Source organism: Rhamphochromis longiceps, linkage group LG9 (genome assembly GCF_057381845.1).
Source record: "Rhamphochromis longiceps isolate RC_006_pf linkage group LG9, R_longiceps_female_GT1.1, whole genome shotgun sequence".
Classification (NCBI taxonomy): domain Eukaryota; kingdom Metazoa; phylum Chordata; class Actinopteri; order Cichliformes; family Cichlidae; genus Rhamphochromis; species Rhamphochromis longiceps.
This window is the reverse complement of record NC_140565.1, coordinates 12,461,688-12,481,647: the sequence shown is the minus strand read 5'-3', so window position 1 is coordinate 12,481,647 and position 19,960 is coordinate 12,461,688. Positions and strand designations below refer to the sequence as shown.

Below are 19,960 nucleotides of genomic sequence, written 5' to 3'. Positions count from 1 at the left end.
TGCTGGTTCAGCCTTTGGAGAGAGAGACAGACAAATCCCACCTTGGTGCCTATCGATTCCTATTGATGATGCAATTATGGGACATTTTACATTACCTTTGCCCAACACAGATAAGTGTTAAAAGTATTAAGTATTAGAGTTTTGTATCAACTATTGTATCAAGCTGTATCAAGTTCAGATTAAGAGTGCAAAAAGTGGTAAAAGGCAATTAAAGCAGCAGTTATAGGGAAGGAAATTTTGATGGGGCACATTGAATTATTCATCTGGGAAGACTGATCTATATGACTTTGGCTTAAATTCTGTTTGTACTGTTTACTTGCTCAACTTATCTGTGACATTTGGATTGTTTCATGATTTGTGTGGCAGTTAACAACTGGAAAGAACTGCTTGGTTTTGTTTTTTTGTTGGTTTTTTTTACTTTTTTTGCAGTGTTATTTCTGCAACAACTCAACAACAATGAAGAATATCAAAGGATTATTTGATATTCCCTCTCTTATAATAGTTTCTCTGCTTCTGTTGGCCTGCTAAATCTAAAAAACAAAACCCCCAAATCTATATGCATACTATATGTTTAGCACACTTGCTAAAAGCGCGCCAAACATGCTAAAGTCAGCTTGCTATTTGTTTAGCATGCTAAACAGGCTAAAGATGTGAAGCCTTTAACTCAAAATGCTATACCTATATGTGACAGTGTGCACACCTGCATTAGACCAATCCAGTCACATGTCACTTCTCTTTTCACATTTCCATTGATTAATCTGCAAGAAACTATGACTATGAGAGAAGAAATAAACACACGGCACTTTCACTAATTCACACTTGCTTGCCCGTGTGACGTACATTTGGCAACTTACCTCGACTATGGACCCCGTAACCACAGCTGAGCTGTTTTGCAAAGAAAATGCAGCTGCATGAATGCGTGTTTGGCAGCTTTGTAGTATGGTACATGCCTGTGGCTAACCTGATTTCATATACTGTATATGTGGTCTGAACATGTCTTAGAAAACTGAGTCTAGCTGCGTTTGTGAATGCCCCCTTTAACCCCCTTTTTTTCCTGTCCTTTAACTTTTAAACTGTTATAGCTGAGTAATCAAATAAAGTTCCTCTTGGTCAGCAATCTGCAACCAGTGCCAAAGTGCCTTCCTCAAATGTATTTTTCAGTGTAATCCAGCCCTTAAGCCATTTTGTCAGCCCAGTTTAACCACTTCATCATGGAAGCAGGAAGGTCTACTTCCTGCTTCCATAGAGGTGATACATCACCGCTATACGGGAAATATATAGGTTTAATTGGCATCCCTAAAGTATCTGTCAGTTTTGAGTTCCAGATACCTGTGGAAATTAGTTTGGAAATCCAAGACAAGTCGTTGTTCCCAACCATTATCTGTGACCTAATGACATTCAAATGAAAAGCCTTCGAGTAATGAATCTCTCATCAACGACTTCAGTTCTTAAAGCTTTGCATATTTTAAACCAGTTTTCATCAATTCAAATGAACAACAAAGGAAATAAAAACTTCATTCAGTTTCTCTGCAACTGATTTACTGGCAACTTCATATCGTAGAAGATATGTCAATATTAATAACATTTCGAGGCTTTGACAAGGCTTTACTCTGGTTTCTCTTCTTACGTTCCAACCACCATGACCCTGAGCATCACCACAGCGGTATTTTGGTTACTTTCTGGTTAGGCCTCCAGCACGCTGTACAGCTACACAGTAATCTACCAGCCTTCCCACTCCTACGCCCCTGAGTACTTACATAAAACTCGAAGAAAATGCGTTAAATGCATTGCACGTATATATATAAATATGTGTGAATGTGCGTGTGTCTGTGAAGGCGTATGCATGTTTGTGTGTTTGTGTGCACCCATTTGTACATGTGTGTGTTTGTTCGTGTGTGTACGTGCTCCCAGCACAGTAAACTGAATCAGTCGTGTGAATCAATCATTTTTGGGGGGGTCCAAATCATTTCCTGACTTACTGGAATTTCACACTGATGATGCTTCTTGGTCTCACTGATAGGAAGGAAACCTCAAACCCCTCCTCTTTGAGATACAAAACTGGGCAGTTGCTGCACATCTTAGCAAAACAGGAAATTTCATGTTTCCTCTGCTGCTTATAGCAACAGCTTGCATCACAGTACTTCTGCATATCTTCACATACAAACACACATACACATATACGCCCACACACGCTCACACACTCACCAAGTCAAGTCCCAGAGCGCAGCCACATTTTTTACATTGGGTTATCAGGATGAGGGCCTTGTTTTAAACCACACTTCACTGAACCGAGCAATCTAAAAAAAACAACAACTGACCTTTTTCTTTTTTAGATACTTCATATACTCACACACCTTTTCGGTAAATGTATTTATTTCAGATATGTATTCGGCTACATTTCTAAATAATGTACTGGACAAAATACAGTTATGGTGACATCAGTAAGACGTTGGCTTCAAACACTTCTTTTTGATGGACTTTTGTAGCAGTGTGGGCTTAAAGGTGAGGAGAACAATGATAGAGACTCCTGTGAAAAAAAGAAAGACGGGGACAAACAGCAGAATGTACCAAAAGATCGACTCCCCGTCATCAAAGCACAAAAACGACTGTGGATTCTCCACTCTGTGTGTCCTTAGGAAGAGATCCTTGCATGTGATGGCTGACTGTTCGACCATGTGGATGGTGTTTGTTGCTTCAAATGTCCTGAACCATTCGGTCTGGCAACAGTTGAATTGATTTCCTGTGAGGAAAATAGTCTGCAGCTTTGGGGCTAATGCATTAGCCTGACCAGAGGGGATGGTAGAAAGTCTGTTGTCCCTCAGATCAAGCACTTTCAGGTTGAGGTTTTGAAGTGAATGGGGAAGATGTAGCAGAAAGTTCTTTGAAATGTTTAAAGACTTCAGACTCTGGAAATGGGAGAAGTCAATGTCTTGTATGTGAGTGTTCCCTAAACCTAGATGCTGTAATGTTGTGCTAAGACTTTGTATTGATTGATGGATGGTTACTCCGGGGTTATCGGATAGCTCCAAGTGCGTTAGCGACAACCCCGCAAATGCAGTGTTTGGAATTATTTTAAGGTTGCATCCCTTAAGGTAAAGCTGTCTCAGGGACATAACATTCTTCCAATTCATGCAAGTTGAATTAGTGTGCATACTGATCTCAGCTTCCTCAGAAAGGCAAATGTCAATGTTGTTGTAGCTGAGATCCACCGACCGGATGCTTTGCAGTGAGGAAAATAATCCCATGGGTACCCACTTAAGACCATTCAGGCTCAGGTTAAAGTATGTCAAATTGCCAAGAGTGGTCAGAGTAGCTTTATCCGCTGAGATCTGGCTTAGTTCATTGTTGCTAACATCCAGCTCATACAAGCTACGAGAGAACTGCTCAGATGTTAGATTTAAGGTTCTCAGGCAGTTTGTGTGCATTTGAAGTCTAGACAGGGTGGGCATTTTCTGGATGAATCCTTTAGGGAAATACTCCACAGAGTTCCCTATCAGATCTAAAGTCTCTAGAGAGGATATATCACCGTGAAGGTTTTCGTCCCACAACTGAGCGGTCACATTATTGATCTCCTTGTTAAAGTTGTAGAATTCCACAGTTTTTGTTGAGTTTGGGAACATATCGTTGTCTGCTAAGTGTTCGTAGAATTTAATGGCGTTGTGAGACAAGTAAAGGTACCTTAAATTACTCTGGCTGGGCAGGAAAGGAAAGAAAAGGAGTTTGTTGTCTGATAAATCGAGAGTCTCTAGCTGGAAAGTGTCGTTGAGGTCTTGCCTTGAGATGAACCACTCAATGAAGTTGTGGCTGACATTGAGGACTTCCAGCTGAATCATGTGGAAGTCAGTGAGACAGGGCAGATAGTTAAAGGCCAAGTTGAGTCGCTGTAGCTTTGGACTGCTGTCAAAAGCATTATCAATCTCAAAAATCAAATTCCTTTGTAGGTCAAGTTCTTTAAGCTGGTGCAGATCCCTGAATGAGGCCTCATCCACTCTCAACAAAAGATTCCCAGAAAGATTGAGGTACTCTAGTGACGTGAGATTTTGAAGAAGCAAGGCAGCCATTTCATCTGTAAGCTTATTCTCAGAAAGATCTAGCGCTATAAGACCTGATAGCTTTCTTAATGCAAGGCTGGTTTCTTCGTAGCTGTTATAAAGACTGTTGTTTGCTAGATTGAGGCTTTTTAAAAGTTTTGAGTCTTGAAAAGTGTTCAATTCTATTTTACTCAAATTGTTGCAAGCTAAGCTCAGGGCGGTTAGTGAAGGGTAACTGAGAAGAGAGGCATTCTGTAGTGTTTCAAAGAGGTTGTAGTTGAGCTGAAGCTCTTCGATGTTTTCTGGAAGTCCTTCAGGCACAGATGTGAGCTGACCATTATTGCAGCAAGCCGTTTGTTGTATCTGCAGAGGAGGTAAAAAAGCACATGATTTAACACTTGCATACTGGTTGCCACTTTGCAGTGTTTCGGCTTTTTAAAATTCTGGCGGAAGCTGGATTTCTTTCTTGCACAGCAGATACATTTTAAGATCATCATGAATAATATCCATGTGCACTTAAAAAATTTTATTGTGGGAAGATTACCCTCTTAAATTACTTCTCGTGTGGTTATTTGTAAACTATGCTAGCATGCTAAACTAAGCTAATGAGCATTGCCTGCAGTACATTAGCGTCTTACTGTTAGTGGAAGCATTTTAGCCTTCCTGTGTTTTGGGATTTAACTGAAAGTACTGTTACCCACTGTACAGGCTCACAGAAAAACATGGTGGGCTGTAGTTTCTTATTCTGGTAGGTCATACCACAGCTTACCAAAACTTCATTATTTCCTTGACAGATCACTTTTCCATTAGCATTCTGAGTCACTGGACCACTCTAAAAATACTTTCTGGCGATACGGCTTTAAAAAAAAAATTGAAGTTTTCAGTTTAAATAACTTATCATTTTTCCCCTCTAGGAGTTTTATTGGTTTTATTGCTTTAGATGTTTCATTTCTAGAATCATTCATATTTATATTAATTTATATGACTGATAAACACTCAACAAGAGAGATTTAATTTCTTTCTCATAATCGACATCCGCTTCCAAAACCCTGCATCAGATATTAATATTCACAAGTTTAGACTTTTTGTGGCTTATTGAAAAGTCATTAAATCATTAATACAGTGTAGGAATGTGCCAATCTGGATGGATTTTGATCTAACTAAAGTTATAAACCACATATACAGCGTGCTTTTAGAAGGTGGGTCCTATTAGGGACTGGATCTTTGGTAATAATACAGAACTTTCCATATTTCAGTATCATTACTTGATGCTTTTCTTGTTTACACATTTATGTTTGAGTGCCTTAGGAATAACTTTTTTTTTTTTTTTAGAAATTTTAGCTTTGTAGTGTCTTACCGAAGTCACTTTTTAGTTTTAACTAAGCCAAACATGAAATCGTTTGGCCTTTTCCATGTGATACATTGTGAAATTTCCTCAATATTCCTGAAACTTGCTCGGGAAAAGCTAAATGAAAGAAGAGCGTCTTACCAACTGACATCGACGGTGCTGCGGATGACTCGAGACTGGCGTCAGCGTTCTCCACATGTGCAACAAGCAGAGAAGGATGGGTGTGAGCCTGTGGACTGGCATTTTCTCATCCTTACTGTTGAGAACACAGAAGAAGAAGAAACGCGTGAGCCTGTTTGTGTCACATACTTTTAGATTTTTTCCCCTTTGCTGAAGTGAGCAGGAGCTGGTTGTTCGATATAGGCCTGACAATGAGCTGTGATCTTCCTCTGTTTTAAACTATAGTTATTACTATTTGTATATGGTGAAAAACCTTGTATGAAAAAAATGTGTCTTTATAAACTTTGTCTTAAAATGAATATTTGTGTCTGAAAATGGACGAAAGCAGCTTGACATTAAAATGCTGAAGCAGACAGAAGGTCAGAGAGCAGACGGGGAGTTTACAAATTCAACTTTAATAGCCGAGATTCATTTTCACAATTATTTGAAAAGCTTTGATAGTGTAAAAGTCTATAAGACTATATTTGACTGTCTCAGGTGAGAGTGGAGCTCATCATTTTTTACAATCTACTCATATCTAAATGAAAATTTCTGTAAATAGTAAGTACAGTAATATAATCCTTACAGAGTTTACGTCAACGTGATGTACTCGGTTTCATTTTTATTATATGTGAATAACTCAGATTTTTAATTTTTGACTTACAGTCTGTCTCCAGATGTTGGAAGTGATGGCGTATTTTATCCTGAAAACATCTGCTGTGTACATTTTGCAAAAATTTCCCAGATTTCAAATCAGACCACTGCGTGACTCACTGCATGATGAGGCCGTGCGTTTCTTTTTGGCTTGCATGTGTTGTTGGCCTATCCATTATAACGCAAGCATGGCTTCTAAAGAACACAAAGGTTTTCTTGAACATTTTTTATGTTTCTTTATTCGTCTAACCGATTTATTACCATTTTTATTTTGCATCTGCGTAGCTCACATTGAGTAACTGTGCCACCGCTTTCAATATGATTTCTAAACTATGTTCCTGGGGAAGAAGTTAAGCTCATGGAAGAACATATATTTGCAGAATCTTGCTTTCTCTATCTGATGCAGCCTATTTTTTTTTTTATTAATAAGACCGTGCACTGTGTTAAAAAGACACGCACACTTACTTTGCGCTTGCATTTATGCGCACTATATGTTTACATTCATCAGGCAACATCTAAATGACTCAAACATGGTCTGAAAGCTGTTATGCTGCGCTCACATTCGTTTGTCAAAGCGGTGCGCTGGTGTATGCACACATAACACTCAGAAAATGGAGCGTATTCAGAAACAGATGATCGTTAAAGTATCTTGCTCAAATGCACCGACTGCAAAATGACCTTAAATTAGGAATTCCTCATTTAGGCGATGCGCTTTGCTTCATGCAGCAGAACACCGTGCAGTACAGAGTTCATTTACTTACACTGGTGGTTAGGTGTGGATTTGCCAAGCCACTGACGGTTGCTCCCCTGACCATATCGCTGGTTGATTCGCTGTTGCAGAGTGCGTTCACATGTGTGTCAAGTTCAGCTGCTCTCCCCTGCACTGACTGAAGCACAGATGCCCCTTCTTTACTATTCACGGAAGTAGGCAGGCAACGGAAACCGAGTCACATGGACAAGCTGCAATCAGGCAGGTTCTCAAGCTCGGGGCCACAGGAAGGCGAGTGCAGGCTCAACAGCTCTTAACCACCACTGCGCAAGTGTTTTCTTTCTCTTCTTTTTTTTTTCTTTTTCTGCTTCACAGCTTCACAGCAGAATAGCGTTATTATTCAGACAACTGATACTGGTAGCACAACTGCTACCACAAAAACCCAATGAGAACACACCCTTCACACCCTCTGCTCGTGCTGATCAGCCAAGCTCTCAAGAGGAAACCACTCAATGCACACACCCTTCCTGCCTTATTTTCGGCCTGTCACTGCAACAGACAAAACACACACACACACATATATATGTATATGTAAATATATGTGTATATATATATCTACACACACACATAAACGGACATTTAGCGCTCTTTATAAAAACATACCTTCAACAGTTACAGGGATTCTGAGTCAGATAAGGCACAAGGGCTCAGAGCATAACTGCAGAAACTAAGCAATCTACTCTGTTTGGCTTTACTGATTTTATTTTCATTCTCCAGCTAATAAATGTACTAAGGTCGCTTTCAACATTTGTGAAACTCCAGCTGTTAGCTTGTATCTTATTTGTAATGATGAGTGGGTGCAAGAATGGGGAATTAGGAATCAGGAAGTGATGGTGCCTTCTGTGGAGAGTTGATTGGTCAGGCATTCCTTCCTGTTTTCACACAGGACGTCTCACTTCTGACTCTGTTGCAAGGTTGGGTGGCAACAAGATTTTCTGATCCATATGAGTATGTGTGGGTGCTGACTTTGTTGTTTGTTTGACACTCGTAAAATCGAATAAGGTGGCTGCTTATGAACTACGAGAAGCTCCCACAGGGCACCTTTAAAAGTTACATGTGATACATAAAAAAAGAGATTTAAGACTTGTTGTTCTTACTACAGAAACGCCTTTGCAGTTGAGATGAAATCTATTATACATTCACTGGCCATTTCATTAGGTACAGCTTGCTAGTGCTGCGTTGGTGCCTGCAGTGCAGCGTTAATTCTTCATCACACTGTTGCTGCACATCCATGATGTGAATCCCAAAGGTGCTTGGTTGAACTGAGATCTGGTGACTGTGGAAGTCATTTGAGTACATTGTACTCACTGTTATGTTCAAGAAAGCAGTTTGAGATGATTTGACCTTTGTGACGTGGTCACAAAGGTCACATGGTCAGCAGCAATATTCAAAAAGGCTGTGACAGTCAAACCATGCTCAACTGACAGTAAGGGGCCCAAGTTGTCTGATTTTGGGGAACCCGTGTGAATTGTAGCCTCAGTTTTCTGTTCTTAGCTGTGAGGAGTGACACCCAGTGTGGTCTTCTGCTGCTGTAACCTATTTGCTTCAAGGTTAAAGGTGCTGTGCGTTCAGAGATGCTCTTCTGCATACCTTGGTTGTAACAACACCTTCCTATCGGCTTGAAGCAGTGTAGCATCTCTGCAAACTCTATAAACCCTAGAGATTGTTGTGTGGGAAAATCCCAGTTGATAATCAGCCACCAACAACCATACCGGCTTCAAAGTCACTAAAACAGCCTTTGTTCTCCATGGCGATGCTCAGTTGAACTGAGTTGAGCTCAGTGAACTTCGGCAGCTCGTCTTGACCGTGTCCGAATCCCTGCGTGCACCGAGTTGCTGCTGCAATTGACTAATAAGATATCTGCACAGGTGTACCTAATGAAATGGCATGTGTGTTCACCTGTTACCGACGTGACCTACAGTGGCTTTAGGTGCATCTTTACATGTGGCCTTGCTCACGTTCAGTTGTAGCAGCGTGCAGTGTGAGGCAGTGTGTGTCAGTCTAAGCACACTGGGTGAGAGCAGCTCCTGCACTACACTCACACAGTGTTGTGAACACGTGCAGTGCAGTGTGTGAGCACTGGTTTTTTTGTCTGTTTCAGCAGCTGAAGCCATTTTAAGACATGGCACACTACTGATATTTGCATTCTATTTTTGAGAGCTGCGAAAGGGTTCTAGCAGCGGTGGTGTAAAAAAAAAAGTCCCACGAGTGTGTGTGTGGGTGTGAGTGTGTGTGTGTGTGTGTGTGTGTGTGGGGCAGGGTAGAGGGGGGATGTGGGCAGTTGCTATTTGACGAAACAAACGGGATGGAGACTTAAATGTAAACACTAGAACACTTTCTTAGTTTTTGAGAAAGTTTTTGTTTCTTTTGTTTCTTTGCTTAATTTCTTTAGATATTAAAAACAGCTTCTATAAATATTCACACAATTCCCGTCTTCCTGTTAACGCCTTCAGAGCATACGGCGCATACATCAGCGCACCTCAGTCTTCTGTTTAAGGCTGTAGGTTGTGAGAACAGATACAAGCAGCAACAACAGTTGACGTTACACTAATGTGGGAAACCTCTATCCTCTCGAGAGGCTTTGCTCCACATCATCAGGCTTTCTCTGTGGTGGGACGATATTTGCATTGCATGCAAAAAACCGTCACTGCCCTCTTGTGGAAACATCTCGAGGATCAGCGGCGTTTTCGTGGGCCCTTAAATCTCGGCTCTGTCGAGGTCTCCCACCAGTCAAACATTGCATCGGAGGGATTTAGAAACCTTTGAGAAGGTGTAGATGTTACTCATATTGCTAAGTCATACGTGTAAATGCAACTTTCCTTAAACCAAGGGAAACATAGATTTACATCAAAGTGAGGCACTGGCATCCACCAGGATTTAATTTCTATTGTTGAACTGATTTTAAAGGTTTTCATTCTCACAAAGTCATTCCCACTTTAATTTAGTTCAGAAGTCCAACTTTTATTTTGACATTTAAGTTCATTCAAATGTTTATGTTTTTTCACATCTAGTTTCAGTTTGTAGTTTAGTTTTAGTTAACGATGATAACCTTGACTTTTAAGTTTTGGAGATGTTTTAAAGGAAATATTTGACAAATGGAAAGGTGCAGTACAGACACGTCTATGCATTCATTTTAGTGACTGAAATTCCAGTATTTCATTATTATGTTAATGGCTGTACAGTCAATAAGCAGCAACTAAATAAAGATTTAAAAATGAATTAAAAATAAATTATATATAGTCAGTATCCTTTTTCAGATTCCCTATTAGATCGTTATGTGTGGACAAAACCAAGGTTAAGCAGTTATACAGCAGGTTTGATGGTGAACGGGAGGATAGCAGCCCTGGATACAGACAGTGAGACATGCAAAGTAAAAGTATCAAGGATGGAGAAAGTGACTTTGATAGACAGTCCGGCAAACAGACATTCAAGGACAGAACAGAAAGTGGGGAGTATTAGCAGGTACTCTAACAGGCAAGCTGTAAACTGGAGCCACAAATTGGCAGACGCGAAGCAGCCAATCTCTTTGCCTTGGCATTACATAGACAGTCAATCATTCAATGAATTCTCTCCTTCACTGCTGAGACGCTGTCCAGCACTGAGAGGCTTTTTTTTTTTTTGATTTTAGAGCATTGCAAAACAATTTCTGTTGGCACTTTTTGAGATGTAAAATGTATCTTTTATTGCAGAGTTGCCTTTAAATAAATACTGACAGAGAGCAGGAAGGCAGAACTCGACATCGCTGTCATGTCAGGTATGTTAGCGATGTGAAAACAGCATTTCACACCTTTACATTTACAAAAAAGAGAAAAGTCAAGCTTGAAAGGTTTTGTTTTGGATGAAACTCTCAGAGGAGGTTAGCTGAGGTTATGAGCAGTGCATTGTGGTCTTTAAAGATATTTCACTAGCCGGGCCCACGTCCTCATTTTAGTTTTGATGGCGTTTTAGTAGATATTAGGTGAATGCTTGGACATGAATTGAGCTGCGGTTTGGGGAAGGCCTCGAAGGGGACTGGCGACGGCTCCCGGGCCTGGCAGATCCCCGTGTACTAAATAGGAATGAAGAAGTTATAGAATTGAGAACAAGGAGGGAGGGTGGGGCACGTAAACGAGAATGAACAGTTTGCAGAACTGGGGGGAACTTATATAGATGACAACCGGAAAGAGCGTGTTTGGAGGCGTGGTCCCGCTCCTGAAATTCCGATACATAATCTCCAAATCCCAACTTTCCCTTGGATATGTTGCTGTTTGTCTGAGGCCTTTTGCATGTTGAAATTTGAAATGTGCATGTTGTTCACTCACTAGCTAGACAGACAAGACCAAAGTGGTGCCTCAAAGTAAATCAACATGTTTAAGACATTACTCACACACTTCTCTTGAGATCCCACCACAGCATTTCAATCAAGTTGAGGTCTGGACTTTTTATTCTTTTGCTGCCATTCTGGAGTAGATTTGCTGCTGTGCTATAAAACATTGTGTTTTTGTCTCATCTTGTTTCATGTTTGACTCTAGAACACTTTGACCCCTCGAGGTGTTCATGGTTGACACAATGACAGCAATGTGCTCAGGTCCTGTGGGTGCAAAACAAACCCAAATCTTCACTCCTCCACCGCCGTGCTTGACAGTTGGTGTGAGGTGTTTGTGCAGATATGCTGCTAATACATACCTCCCCGATTCCTGTAGAAGCAGTTAGGATAGTCCTAGTTTTTCACAGGAATGGATATAGCCATGTGGAGTTTTGTGTCCCCACATGATTTTATGTTTTGTTTTTCTTATTTTGCTAATAATTTATTGCATAACTAAGTCATTAATCCTGGTAAAATGTTTTGTATTTATAATGGTTGATCTTGTATACTGGATATTGTCTTAGGCAGCTTGTACCACATACTAATCAATAATACAGTTGTTATGGTAATTACCTGGCTCTTGTTAAAAAAACAGAAGAAGAGCCAAGTTTTTAGATTTGCAACAACACTTTGTGAAATAGTCCAATGGTAATAAAGCAATCAAACTAAATAATTCAAATGTATTGTTGTTTATTGTTAGCAGCTGAGTCTTTCGTATAAAAATCCAAGAAATCTGACAAAAGGATTTCCAGAGCGAACCAGCAGATTTTATTTAAACAGTTACTTTAGCACATTTAATGAAGCCTTGGAAAATTTTACTTTCATCAAAGTATATAGCCCAGCATCACAGTATATTATCATTTCAGTAGCAAAACTGCTCAGGTTTAATGTCTGTGATGCAAAGTAACTGGAACAGGGCACGTGCCAAGTTACTGTGGATGATTGATCTATTTTGTTTTTTTGACGAGTCGCTAGATAGAAACTCAAGTTTGGGTTCATATCTCCATGTGTGGTTGGTTAAAAACAACTTAATAGTACATGAAAGGTTTCCCTTTTCCCATGTTTTGATACCAGGCTTATCTTCTAAACCATGAATGAAAATCCACTTTTTCTTCAAGCAATATTAGTATAGCTTCTTTAAATATATAAGTTATTGTTCTAAAAAGCTGATTCTAAGAGAAATGTTTGTTTTTTAATGGAATAGCCTAGATATGCTAGTCTGTGCATCATAATCATACAGTTCATGGCTGAGCTTGGCAGCATGAGCAAGATCCTCTTGTCCAAGTTCCCTTAAAAAAAAAAAAAAAAAAAAAAGGCCAACAATTATACAGCGCTTTGAGTACTCCGGGAGAGTAGAAAAGCGCTATATAAGAATCAGTCCATTTACCATTACCAGTTGATCAATAGCTGACAGTGTGGTGATGGTCGATCTTTCAGACCACCTGCATTCTCTTCACTTATGCAAACAAACATCAAACCGTCTTTACTGTAGGAGTGGCACCATGTAGACTTTATTTTCAGGCTTTAAAATCACACAGTATCTATAGTACCATAGATAAAACCAGGAAATAAATAAATCGTAATACTACAGTAGCACATTAAAAAGACACATTTCATGTTACAGGTTTAGTTTCCACCGTTACTGAGTAAGTACTTGAAAGGGGGAGATGTTTCAGTGCATACGCAGCACAACAGTGCGCATGCATGGACTGCCACACACGTGCCATGGACGTGGCCCATGTGTCCTTGAGGTTTACCTACGCCAGAATGTTACAATACATCTCACATGTTTCATTTCACTGTAATGCAGTCATTCCACAATGCGTTTGTCCATTAACTCACATGTTAACGACTGTGTCACATGTTAAAAATGTTGCGTTAAAGCATTCGCCACTTGGTTTAGAGTAGCTTAGGCCTCCTTCAAGCAGACAAAATCTCAAGTAAATCTTCAGCACGAGTCCAAAATGCGTGACATTAAATTAAGTTTCCCCTGTAAGGTGAATAATAGAGTTCAGCAGCTAAACTGTAAAAGTGGACTTCTCCACGTAGATACACAAACAGTCCCTGCACATTCCTTTCCCCCTGTTGTTTGTCCAGTTTGGGAAAAAAAAAACCTTCGCTTTTTTTTGGTGAGTCGAAGTAGATTGCAGATTGTTCTCTGTGTGCTTATGGAAATAAGGTTACTGTGTTTGGAAGAAATGTGACCACTTACCCTCCAAACCTTAAAACACTACAATAGGGAGGGAATCAGCAGTCTGTCTGCACTTGACAGGAACGTGTATGATTTCAGGGTGGCACAGGCTGATCTGCATCTAGCCGTCCAGAGGTTTTCCCAGGTACACCATGGTGACTTCAGTGTTGCCGTATACTGCAGACACAGCAGGGAACAGGCAGGTTTTGGGCAGTCCACGGAAAGCCACTCCGAGAAACTCAAAACCTCTCTCAAAGGCTAACGTCTTGTCATCCATGTCTAGAATCACTCGTATTCTCTCCCCGATCTGTGGACAGGCACGGTCACACCAGGAGTTATAATCATGTTTTCACTTGTACTCTTTACACAATTTCCTTTTAAAACGTCATTTCAAATCTCGACTCCTACCTGATATTTAGGTGCATTGTTACACTGGGGGAAATTCCCGTTGACTTCTCCGTTGTGAAGCAGGTTATTGTCGACCAGGTTCCAGCCCCAGCTCTGGTCATCGCTGCCCAAGAGGGCTACGTAGCCCTGGCACTGCATCTGCGCCCGCTTCGTAGCGATACCTATCACTGCCACGGTGCCCAGGGGGCCCTCCCACCAGATTTCCCAGGCATGTCGCCCTTCCGAAAAGCCGATTTTGCCCCGCGCGCCGTCTGTGCTCTGGGCAATAGGGTTGCGGTGCAGAGTGAAGCCGTTCTTCTTCACGTAAACGTTGCGGGAGCAGTCGTGGGAGCTCAAAGCATGCTGAAAGGCCTTGAGCTGCACAGGAAGACAGTTACAGTTAACAAAATCACAGACACTTGCTGGGAAATCTAAATATTTGTAAGGGGAAAAAAGTTCTGTGAAGCATGCATACAGAAGAAGAGACATGCTACTCCACTTTCCATCTCGCAGGACGCTCATTGCACCATTCAGAGGTGCAGAGCTCAAATATTTTTCATAAGAATGTAGGTCGTGTTTCTAAAAACACTTTGGAACAAATGAATGAGCGTCCTTAGATTGACATTGGACACAGACAAGTTGTTCTCATTCAAACCTTACTTTCATGCCATCAACACTCCTATAAACAGTCTCCATACACAGACTGCTTAGAACAGGTTTTGTTCTATTATGCAACAATAGACTGGAGAGTCAATTCAATATGGACTCCAGTGATAAGCCCAATGGCAACAAAACATCTGCTCTACACCTGCTCAGTGTGATCACCAACTGAAAGACAATAATACAACAAGCAGGATTCAGTTTTATGCCCGTTTATGTCTTACATTTCATTGAATACGTTAAAAAGCACTAGATTACGCTGACATTCAGTAATGTTTATGGCTACATTGTCCCTTTGTGTAAAGGCATAATCAAACAGGTAACCCCAGGATAGAGGGATGTGTACTGGTAAACCTACTTTGCCCTTGTAGGTGGGCAGGTTACAAAGGATGTCAGACCGCAGAGCCTCGTCGCTCAGAGTCCGGCTGCAGAGGCTGCGCCACACCTCGCTGTTTTCATCCGCCAGGATATTGTTCCAGTGCCAGCAGACCAGCGAACACCGCATCAGGTCAGTCAGCTCCAGGTAGGAGAAAACATGCTCCAAAACCCTCGCTGGTAGCCTCCCCGCCACCCCTGCGCCTCCTCCGGCTGCAGCCGCATATGGAGAGCCGGTGGAGCTGCAACTGGCTGCCGCTGCTGCGCCCAAGCAGGAGGAGCCTCCTCCCCCACCCGCCGCTCCAGACATTATGCCCCTGCTCTTCACCGACGACGCCAGCTGAGCGAGTAGTTTCACCGTACACCGCAAGACGGTTCCTAATATGAGCTCGGCAGCAACATTTTTAACCTGTGAAAAACCCACACGTAGATCGCGCTAAAACCACAACAGTATACGGACCCGACTCTTCCCACTTCAATGGCTGAATGGAAACGATGCGTCAAGGTCCTCAAAGGGCACGAAGCACTAATTGTCCCGTTGTCACAGAAACGCGAAAATTATTTCGGAAGAAACAGTGGTCAGTTTAAGAAGTAAGCAAAGTCTCCCGAGTCCGGAGACGACGAGATATTAGATAAAGCAACAGTCACGCTCGAGTCAAATAAATTTTACCGCCTGCAAGGACCGCAGAGCCGACATAATGAGTTCAAGGAGGGTTGCTACACAGTACTGTTGCAGTGTTGCGATACTGGACGTTACACCGCTGCAACGTCAAAAGTGTTGTGATTGTGTCGCAAAAAATACGAACCGTATTAAAAGACGATGCAGTTGTTTACCAATAAAAGGCGTTATCTGACCTGTTACGTCATGTTGGTTGGATTTGATAATTATTTTCAGATCGTGTTTGACGGAAAACTAATGATAATAGTTTAAAAAGAACTACTGGTGTTTTCATTGTTTAACATGGGATTTACACGTTGTTGAAAGAAAACAAAACCGGCATCTTATATAAAGTAGACTATATTATTTTATTTTTTAATTTGTATACCACGTGACACCACGGAAGTGACGCGGGGTGCTCAAAAGAGTTAAGCAAAGCATCTGGGAGCAAAACAGCAGTTAGCTTTATTTCATTTTAACCCACAAGACCGGAGAAGGTGACTAACTGACGGTCAAAGCAGCTAACAGTAAGTTGTTGTGGGTTTTTGTTATCGGGACATAAAGATATGCGTGTTATCTGGTAACGGGACAGGCTGCACCGCTTGACACAGCTGTCTGGCTGCCTGCCTCCTGTGCTATGCGGCCTGCTTGACGAGCTGTCCCCCATCTGTCTGCTGTCCGGGGACACTCCGGCGGCTTCGCGCGGTCAGACAGGTGATTAGCGGGTCAGCGTGTAAAGCAACGCTCACCTACGGCGCCAAACAGGCTAGGCTAACTGCAGGTGGTGGAGATCGTGAAGCTTGTGAGCTAAGCTAGCTGATGGTAACAAAGCCCCGCTGCGTTCACCTTTCCAAATTCTTCTACTTCAGGTTGCCATCTTAATTTTTGCAGGCGACGTATCGAACGTCATGTTTTGAGAGGGCACATGTTACTGCCGAGGGTTTGTGCTTGGAAGGCGAAAGCAGCCTTTAAGACTTACCGATGAGCAGCACATATTTAGATTTTAGTCTAAGAAAACATCCAGGAAAAAAAACAAAAAACAAAACACCAAACAAACAGAAACGCATAGCTTCACACCTCTCTCGCCCGCTGTGTTTGGGTGAAAGAGTATAGTTAAAGTAACACAAATAAAGCCGAATTGCTAAATTATGTTGTTCCTCTCTCTCTCTTTGAAAATTTGAAGTTTTGATTAATTTCAGTTTCCTATAGAGTCAGCCTATCAAATAAACTGGAGTTAAATCTGGATTCAATTGTAGCGTGACTGTGCTTATAGCAACCCGAGTAAGTGTAATTGTGAATTTATATTTACCAGAGTCCATTCACTTTGAATGAGCACCTTGTAACGAGGTGGAAAGGTTTTTTGTGTTTTTGTTTTTCATGCTTACGTTTTTATTTTAGCTACCGCTAGGTGGAAGCACAGATGCATTAAAATCAACCCAGGGACCGTCATGGGAAGCAAAAGTCATGGTTTCTTCGGGAAATGCGCAAAGAAAGCTGTAAAATGTAATAACAATAGTGATGCATTTTGTTTCAGGCGCCTTTCAAAACACTCAAGGTCACCTTACACACGGTTTAAAGAGATGTTCTGATGCGAGAGGGAGTTAGTGATATGGATATTTGCTGGGAGGGAATTCTAGAGGCCGAGAGCAGAGCAAACTCATGATCGAGACCCCATGGTAGAAGGAAGAGGAGGAGATAGCATCGTGTTAACGTGGAGTAACATCTCTGAGGAATGTTTATAGCACCTTGTTAAATTTAAGGTTTGACCCGAACAACAGAATGGCATCAAAAAATGCAAAATGAAAGGTCTAGCTGAGTGTATTAATTTTCCAAAAATGTCTTTTACAAACTGCTCACGAACATTGTACAATGACTAGTTGCGCTCATGTCTTTCTGCTTTAGACAGTGCTGAGAGCATTAGGAACCATGTTGACACCATTTTTAAAAATAGCGCAAGCACCTTCTCTGCGTTATGTTTATTATCAAACAGAATATATAGTAATGCCAATACAACTGTAATAGGTGCACGTCAGCACACAATGTCAGAAAATGCTTATTAGTCTAGTCTTCGCTTTTTTGTTACCGTGACCTTGCAAGGTCATATCATGCAGACCGCTGTCAGTCAGCTGTGTCGTTGGGTAAAAGTAGTAGTTTGTGCACATGCCATGACATATAAACGTAATGAAATGTGACGAATGGGAAAGCTACAGTAACAGCAGTCTAATAAATGGAGAGTATGTCAAAGTCTAAGCTCTAAAGAAAGCACACCAAACCAGTCGACATGCTTAAGGTTTCTGAAAGCAGAACTGAAGGTTTTGTTTAAACATTCTGAGGAATCTTTTCACAATCACTGTGCTGTTTTTGGAACAACAGGGTCACAATCGACAGCAACAGAAAGCTTCATATTCTCATGTCCATCCTTTCCACAAGAGCTCTGCTGGCACACAGATCAGCAGTTGGTTTCCATGCATGATTGCATCATTCCAACCTGTCTGTGCTTCTCTTATTTACAGCATCTGCAAGTAGACAGCCACAATGAACCCAGTATACAGCCCTGCACCAACAGGGGTCCCCTTTACCAACACTAAGGGTATAGGTTATCCAGGTAACCTGAAGCATAGTGGTTTAAGAAACAAGCATAATTACAAGAAAATATCTCCCAGCATTGAGAATACTATTATATTCTTGTTTTGTTTCTGGTTTTGGCAGCTGGATTTCCTCTAGGATACGCAGCGGCTGCTCCAATGTACACTCCCAACATCTACGCAGGAGCAAACCCAGGCTTCCCTAACGGTGAGAAGAAAGTAACGATGAAATCTGCCCGAGTTTATCTGATAGATCTTGAAACACATCTTCCTGATGCACTTCAAAAGAGTCAAATTGTTCCATCTGACTTCTTGATTTGAATTAATTATAAACATAACGTAATAAAGAATAAAAGTTCCAAAGAGACTCTTAATAACCCTAAAAAGTGTGTGCGCTTCTCTTCTATGAGGGTCCTGTTTTACTGAGCTGCACAGCCAGTGTTTCTTCCAAGCTTCAGCTATTTTGTCCCAGAACAAACGGCCCTAATATGAGCCGTCTTCCTCCCTCTCCAGGCTATGCTCAAAGTGCTCCCTTCAAAGTGTCCTGCTCTCCCAGCACAGGGACCGTCCCACCGTACTCATCCTCCCCAAACCCCTACCCAACTGCTGTGTACCCTGTCAGGAGCACCTACCCCCAACAGAACCCCTATGCACAGGTCAGTCCTTGCTGTATGTGTATATTTTTAATAACACGCTGCCCCTCTTCATCCAGTCTCAGTGCTTGAGCTGTAACGTGTGGTTGTTTGTCCACCAGGCACTAATACCTTCACAACAACAAGGCCCTTACTACACACAGGCTCTGTATGCTCCACCGCCTCATGTCATCCATCACACGACAGTGGTCCAGCCCAATGGGATGCCTGCAGCGATGTATGCCCCGCCTATCCCTCCTCCCCGCAACAACGGTGTCGCCATGGGCATGGTAGCCGGCACCACTATGGCCATGTCAGCTGGTGAGCTGCAGCAGTTTATTGAATCTTATCCAGGATACAAATGTGTTCGATTTGTAGTTTTACCTGTGGCTTTCACTCCTCAGGAACTTTGTTGACAACTCCATCACCAGCGCCCGTCGCTCCCCACCCAGTCACGATGCCCACATATCGGCCTCCTGGCACACCCAGCTACAGCTACGTGCCCCCGCAGTGGTGAAGAGAGAGAAGTGTGAGTATGTTTTAAAAGCATCACAAGTTTGGTCAAAGGTGCAGATTAAAGGTTTATGTTTACACCCGGTGTTCTCTCTGCAGGTCCGGAAGATGGTAGATATGCATTCACACTCCAGTGTTTTTCTCTCGTGGTGACGACCTGCCCCGCCCTGGCAGCGTCCGCTACCAATTCTTCTTCTTCCAGCATAATGTGAATCTAAAACCCAACTACATAGAGTCCCATTTGGATAAGCAGGGGGTGACAAATAGGCCCATCCCCACAACCCCTATTAATGGAATAAGGCTGCATTCCATACCCCCACACCCCCACCCCCTCAACGCCAGCACCTCTACAAACCTGCTGCATATCTCACATCAAACTGCAAAGCCTCCATGCAAACTCTATGTGGACTCTCATGCAGGTTTTTATAGCTTAAATTCGTATGTAGTGAAAAAGGAGTTTGGAATAGTTTTTTTCTCTTTAATTTGGGGGATTAAATATGATGTTGAATGCATGTGTATATATAGATTTACAAAGTAATGCTAGCTCAATTCTCCCTGCTGTGACAGATGCAAATTCAATAAAAGGCACAAATCCAAAGGAACTAAGAAGAAAAAAAAAAAGAGTAATAATCTGCAATGCTGAATCACCAGTG

The 19,960-nt window shown here is 41.8% G+C and overlaps 3 protein-coding genes across 3 annotated transcripts; 1 reads left to right on the top strand and 2 right to left on the bottom strand.

Moving 5' to 3' along the window:
• Positions 1-2,362: 2,362 nt before the first annotated feature.
• Positions 2,363-7,307, bottom strand: nrros (negative regulator of reactive oxygen species). The gene is made up of 3 exons (XM_085418328.1): positions 6,954-7,307; positions 5,521-5,635; positions 2,363-4,394 (listed from the first exon to the last, which is right to left on the bottom strand). Exons 2-3 carry the CDS (start codon positions 5,620-5,622, stop codon positions 2,439-2,441), a joined length of 2,058 nt encoding a protein of 685 aa, XP_085274454.1. The 5' UTR covers positions 5,623-5,635; positions 6,954-7,307; the 3' UTR covers positions 2,363-2,438.
• A 5,481-nt stretch (positions 7,308-12,788) lies between these two features.
• fbxo45 (F-box protein 45) lies at positions 12,789-15,640 on the bottom strand. Its single transcript, XM_085418326.1, has 3 exons — positions 14,903-15,640; positions 13,906-14,262; positions 12,789-13,804 (listed from the first exon to the last, which is right to left on the bottom strand). Exons 1-3 carry the CDS (start codon positions 15,227-15,229, stop codon positions 13,619-13,621), a joined length of 870 nt encoding a protein of 289 aa, XP_085274452.1. The 5' UTR covers positions 15,230-15,640; the 3' UTR covers positions 12,789-13,618.
• A 310-nt stretch (positions 15,641-15,950) lies between these two features.
• Positions 15,951-19,694, top strand: fam168b (family with sequence similarity 168 member B). The gene is made up of 7 exons (XM_085418327.1): positions 15,951-16,104; positions 18,091-18,182; positions 18,287-18,370; positions 18,676-18,818; positions 18,917-19,115; positions 19,199-19,323; positions 19,407-19,694. Exons 2-6 carry the CDS (start codon positions 18,113-18,115, stop codon positions 19,309-19,311), a joined length of 609 nt encoding a protein of 202 aa, XP_085274453.1. The 5' UTR covers positions 15,951-16,104; positions 18,091-18,112; the 3' UTR covers positions 19,312-19,323; positions 19,407-19,694.
• Positions 19,695-19,960: the final 266 nt, after the last annotated feature.